General features: G+C 37.0%; 1 protein-coding gene across 3 annotated transcripts in view; it reads right to left on the bottom strand.

Moving 5' to 3' along the window:
- The window catches only part of LOC138047453 (small G protein signaling modulator 1-like), a 30,432-nt gene that overhangs the window by 9,502 nt on the left and 15,930 nt on the right, over window positions 1-5,000 (bottom strand). For all 3 annotated transcript variants that reach the window (XM_068894304.1, XM_068894306.1, XM_068894305.1), the window contains 5 exons: window positions 4,335-4,515; window positions 3,881-4,174; window positions 2,538-2,676; window positions 1,946-2,010; window positions 1,364-1,512 (listed from right to left, as the gene is read on the bottom strand). In XM_068894304.1, coding sequence (XP_068750405.1) covers window positions 1,364-1,512; window positions 1,946-2,010; window positions 2,538-2,676; window positions 3,881-4,174; window positions 4,335-4,515 — 828 coding nt within the window. The remainder of the gene's footprint in view (window positions 1-1,363; window positions 1,513-1,945; window positions 2,011-2,537; window positions 2,677-3,880; window positions 4,175-4,334; window positions 4,516-5,000) is intronic.

Genomic DNA, 5,000 nt, shown 5'->3' with positions numbered 1-5,000 from the left:
TAATCACTAATTAAATACCAACTAAGCCCTCTAGTTTGCCCTCTAGTTTTAAGCTGAAAGAAAAAAAGGAAATCTAACCCACACTTGAAGGCTAAAAATCTGGTGGAAACATTTTTGATTGATAAGAAAACCCGGCGGGGGGGGGGGGGAAGAACCCCTACCCCTTTACAGTCTATTTTATGGTCAATTGTAGACCCCCTTAGTCACTTTTGGATAAATGCTCTTTTAGCGAACCCATCTTAATCACCTTTGGATAAATGCTATTTTAGCGACCCCAACTTAGTCACTTTCTCTTTATGCATAAACCTTACATAAAAGCCTTTTAATTGTAATTTCAAAACGAAATGTAATGCGACTAGTAAGTATTGAATCAACAGCACTACAGTTCTTTTTGTCACAACTTTTTTTTTACCATGAATTTTTCCAATTTTAAATCCCACTAGCCAGAATTTTCTTCCCTCGAAAACCCTGACAATTTGCGACCTTAGTAATGTGTCGGGAACTCTGTTGAAAATGCAACCCCAATATAGTCAATCCAGTCGTGAAAATGCGACTCCATCCAGCGGAACATCCCCATTAGACCATTAATAGGAAGTACCCCACGGCACCCCACCCCACCCCACCCCCCATCCCCCCCACCAGTTAAAAAAACTGAAAGAAAAGTTTCCACTAATCCACGATTAGATAAATCAGGCTTTGAAAAACTGGGCCCAGTTTCTCTCTCTCTCTCTCTCTCTCTTTTTTGTTTTCTTTAGTCATGAGCACGTTACATGTGCTGGGTTTCTTAAGAAGCTACAAAGAGTTGAAAAATCAGTAAGACACTTCACCTTGTCGGGGCGTTATTAATTCACCTATTACCTCCCACACTGCAGCCCCCCTCCCCCCTTATCAATGTCGCTAGCAAGACAACAAAATGCTGAAAACTTAAACAGTCAACATTGAAAGGGGGAGAAGGAGTGGGGGGGGGGGGTGGGGAAATGGGAAGAATTCTAGATACGGCAGGTATTGGAAGCTAGAAAAGGTGTTATTTTTTTAAGGGAGTGTATCTACAATTTTGCAACTTGTTGTAGAAGGCGTTTAAACAGCTCGATACGCGAGACTGGAATGAGTAATGGCCCTGTTTAGCTTGTAAGTTTTGTTTTCCCATTTCAAACAACGAGATGTCCTCAAGAGAATTTTCCTTTTCTCTTTTTAGTTATTCGTACATAAGCACGTGCATACGATGACATCGGAAAGAAACTGTTCTCTGGAGTAACATCACGTGGTCTGAAAATTTAAACGGGAAAACAAAATGTACAAGCTGAAGAAGTCTATTATCAATCCCTGTTTGCAAGTTAAAGTTTGAGTATCTGTGAAAGCTGACCTGTCCTTTGTGGTACATTCCCCTCCAGACTTGTTCCGTTAGGCCTTGAGAGTAATCCACTCCATTCTCTTCTGAAGCGACCTTATTATGATGGACAAGCCATAATAGGTGTGTTCGCACAGTCTTCAGATGTTGCACATAAGATAACCCTGTTGACATTGAATTGCTGTTTTATCGCACAAACCTATCCTGGGTCACTGTACCAGGAAAGTGGTTCAGTTTGGACGAGAGAGAAAATTGAAAAACCATGCGGGAAAAAGTGTTTCTGTCGTTTAATTTCTTGACAACCAGTACTGGAACAACTGAAAAAACAGATTTTCAGGTTCGAACCCAACCTTTGACACATACCTGACTTTTTACCTGTCTTTTGCCATTGCCAGGAAACAAAAAGAAAATCTTTCATATGGGTCCAATTCACTATTTACCACCATAATTATAGTTAATTGTAAGTTTGTCATCTTCAAATTTGAAAAAAGTAATTTTATGACATCTACTTTTTTTTCCCAGAAACCTGGATTTGATAACTGAATAACTAGTTCAAAATTAAGTAAATGAGTTATAAACTGTCAGTCATCAACTCACATCCATTGAAGGCTCGAAGAGTCATCTGTCTTCTCATGGTTTCACAGGCAGTGCTTAGACATTCCCTGAGAAAACCAAACATTCACACTACAACTTGTATTTCTGAATGTTATGTTTCACGTGTCATGTTTATAAGTCGACAAGAGGATAAACATGCTAAATTCAAGGACATATGATGCAAGTTTAAGAGCAAAGAATGAAGCTTAATTTCCAGAAAATGGGGTCATCAACCCAAGGTGCCAGCAACTCCCCCTATACTTCATGTCACAGAAAAATGATGGAGGAGGGATGTCATGTATGTAGATGTTGTGTTGTGGTTCAATTTTGATTTTTCCTTGTCTAATAAATAATTAGCATAATCTCAAACAAAGGAAAATCAAAATTGAACTGTTTGAAAAGTTTTGAACCAGGAAACATTTTGAACCTGTGCACAACATATTATCTAATGCCTGGATATGGGACAAAGTGGTTCAGACAAGCTTGGGATGCTAATCAATAGGGAAGGGCTATCCCAGTTTCCCAGATGATGTGCCTTATCCCACCCTTGTATTAAATAATATTTTTACAAGGATTAGCTAAAAAACAAACTCACATAGTGCGTGGAGAAGACTGTTTCTGGTTTCTTTTAAAACTGGACTGCACTCGTGCACTGAAGTCTTGTCGTTTCCATGGCAAACCAGTAGGCTTCTTGAAAGATTTTTGGGAAGAAAATCGATCCATTTCTTTACTCACTAAAATAAAACATAACACATTTTGGATCAAATACATGTTTATATATAGTAACATAATACAAAAGAAAAGCTAAAGAAAAACATCAGACTGAGAAGCATTGCATTCTTTGAGTGCGACCAACCTTAATTTTTTTTAATTTAGTTACTTAATATTAGTAAATTAATTTGATCATTAAATTTCAGGCAGGCCAGAATACAAACTTTTTACCAAGAAACTTAATGACCTTATGATTCACTAATGTTTAAAGGGTAAGTTCAACAAATATAATTTATTAAACCCTAATCAACAAATGTGTAAAAATTTTAAATATTTGAAGAATTATTCTTTAATAAAAGCTTCATTCCTGCAGAAAATTATGTCAGGTAGTCAAATTGACAGTCAACCTTTCTCCATAAAATGACACAGCAACTGACTTCACAGCATTCATCCCTTGGGATAATTTCACTTATATTAGCAAAACCAGTCATACCGTGGGTCTATTACTGCATGTATTTTGAGGTCAGTGACACTTTGAATGAAGGCAATAGTAATAATTATTGCCTTAAATCAGTTATTGTTGAGAAGGATTATAAGAGCTTTTGGTTATGCGCCTTGTTCCCTTTAACGCCCTTGAGGCCTTTTTTGACATTTTTGAAGGAATGAACTTTGAGTGGTGTGATGAACACATCATTTCCTGTGTGGACTTTTGGCCAATCACACACAGCGTGGTGGCACAAGCTTGTTTTGAAGGCTTTCTTGCTTGCTTTTTTGGAGTTGTTTTTCTTTCCAGAATAAAAGATTTATTCAGAGTTTTACCGTTTGCCCGTGATTTATACCGAGGACTTCCGAACAGCAATTTTTCCTACATCACAATAAACTGCATTTGCATAATTACATAGGGGTTTATTGAAAATTCTCTGCGCTGATTGCTTGTACTTGAGGTGATCACTACACAATAATTACCTATCGGTATATATTTTGTTTTTTTTTTCCTAAATGGCCGCAAGCTGTTTTGTACAGGAAACAGACAAAGAAACGTATTCTTTTAAAGAAAATGGATATCTTTCAAATAATCACCTAAGTATGTAATTATAAAAACAATTATTCATCTCACCTTCAGTGAATAATAATTATTGTTTAAATTATCGTTAATCGCTGTAAATTAAGCAGAACTTACTAGGAACTTCAACAATTTATAATAAAGAATTAAGAAAAAAATTATACCCAAGTCCTCTGACTTTGTTCCAGACACCAATCTAAACACATAATCCTGGTTTGTGTTTTCTCCCTTTGACAACACATTTAGCCGCAGGTTGTCCCCTGAAGGGGTCTTTTTGAGTCTTGGCAGACCAAGTCCTTTGGAGCGTGGATTAAATAGGGGTGGGTCAAGCTCCCCATGTGGATGAAGTCCATTCTCAAGGCAGTTTAAGAATGACAGCAGAGAGCCCGTTGTTGGGAAACGAATTGGTGGACGCTGGACACCATCTTGTCCAATGAGTATAACCACACCATAAACACCTGGAAATAATGACAACCTGCTTTTAACTTACATGATTCCAATTTTGAAGCTCAAAGGGGTTGTGGAAATTATGATGGGGTTCATAGAGTGATTTAATTATTTTAAGCCCAACTTCACTATAAAAAGGTTATGAAACAAAACATTGAGGTGTGAGCTCACCATGCTGATGACAGTGGATATAGACAACATCATGTAAGTTGACTGTAAGGGCGTAGTCCCAAAATTGACTCTTTTCTCTTTCACATGATCCACTCATCAACTTATTTGGTGTCCACTTTAGGAGCAAACTATCATTACTCTTGTGTAATGACAAGTAACCTGCAATGGGGTGTTCTTCATGCTGTGAACAAGAGTTCAAAAACATTCTTTCAATTTGTAATTCCACTTTGAAAAAAATCTTGAAAAAGATCTTACAAAATAGCTGCGATGAACCAAGGGTAGATGATAGGTCTGTAAATAACTAAATCAATTAATCGTAACTATAATTACAAAATTCCAGAATCTCATTGGTTCTATTTGTCGCGTAACCAGCACGTGATCACGTGTCCAATTACAGGTATCCAATTTGAACAACTCCAAATTGGATACCTGTAATAATTATTGGACACAGGACACCATTTGCGCATCAATCACATGCACTGGGTCTTCCTTGCTGTTTTCCTACTGTTTGCAAAACATATTGAATATAATTTTAACTTTTTCGCACAATAAGGTATTCAAAGACTTTTTATCCTCGAATTTTGTAATACATTTAGTTATGATAAATTAGTAACGGAACCTCATGTCATACAATTGGGGGAGTAATTGTGCTCGTAATTTCAAATC

This window comes from Montipora capricornis, chromosome 4 (assembly GCF_036669925.1).
Source record: "Montipora capricornis isolate CH-2021 chromosome 4, ASM3666992v2, whole genome shotgun sequence".
NCBI classification, from domain to species: Eukaryota; Metazoa; Cnidaria; class Anthozoa; order Scleractinia; family Acroporidae; genus Montipora; species Montipora capricornis.
Note: the sequence above shows the minus strand (reverse complement) of the source record. Positions and strands in the feature narration are given on the sequence as shown.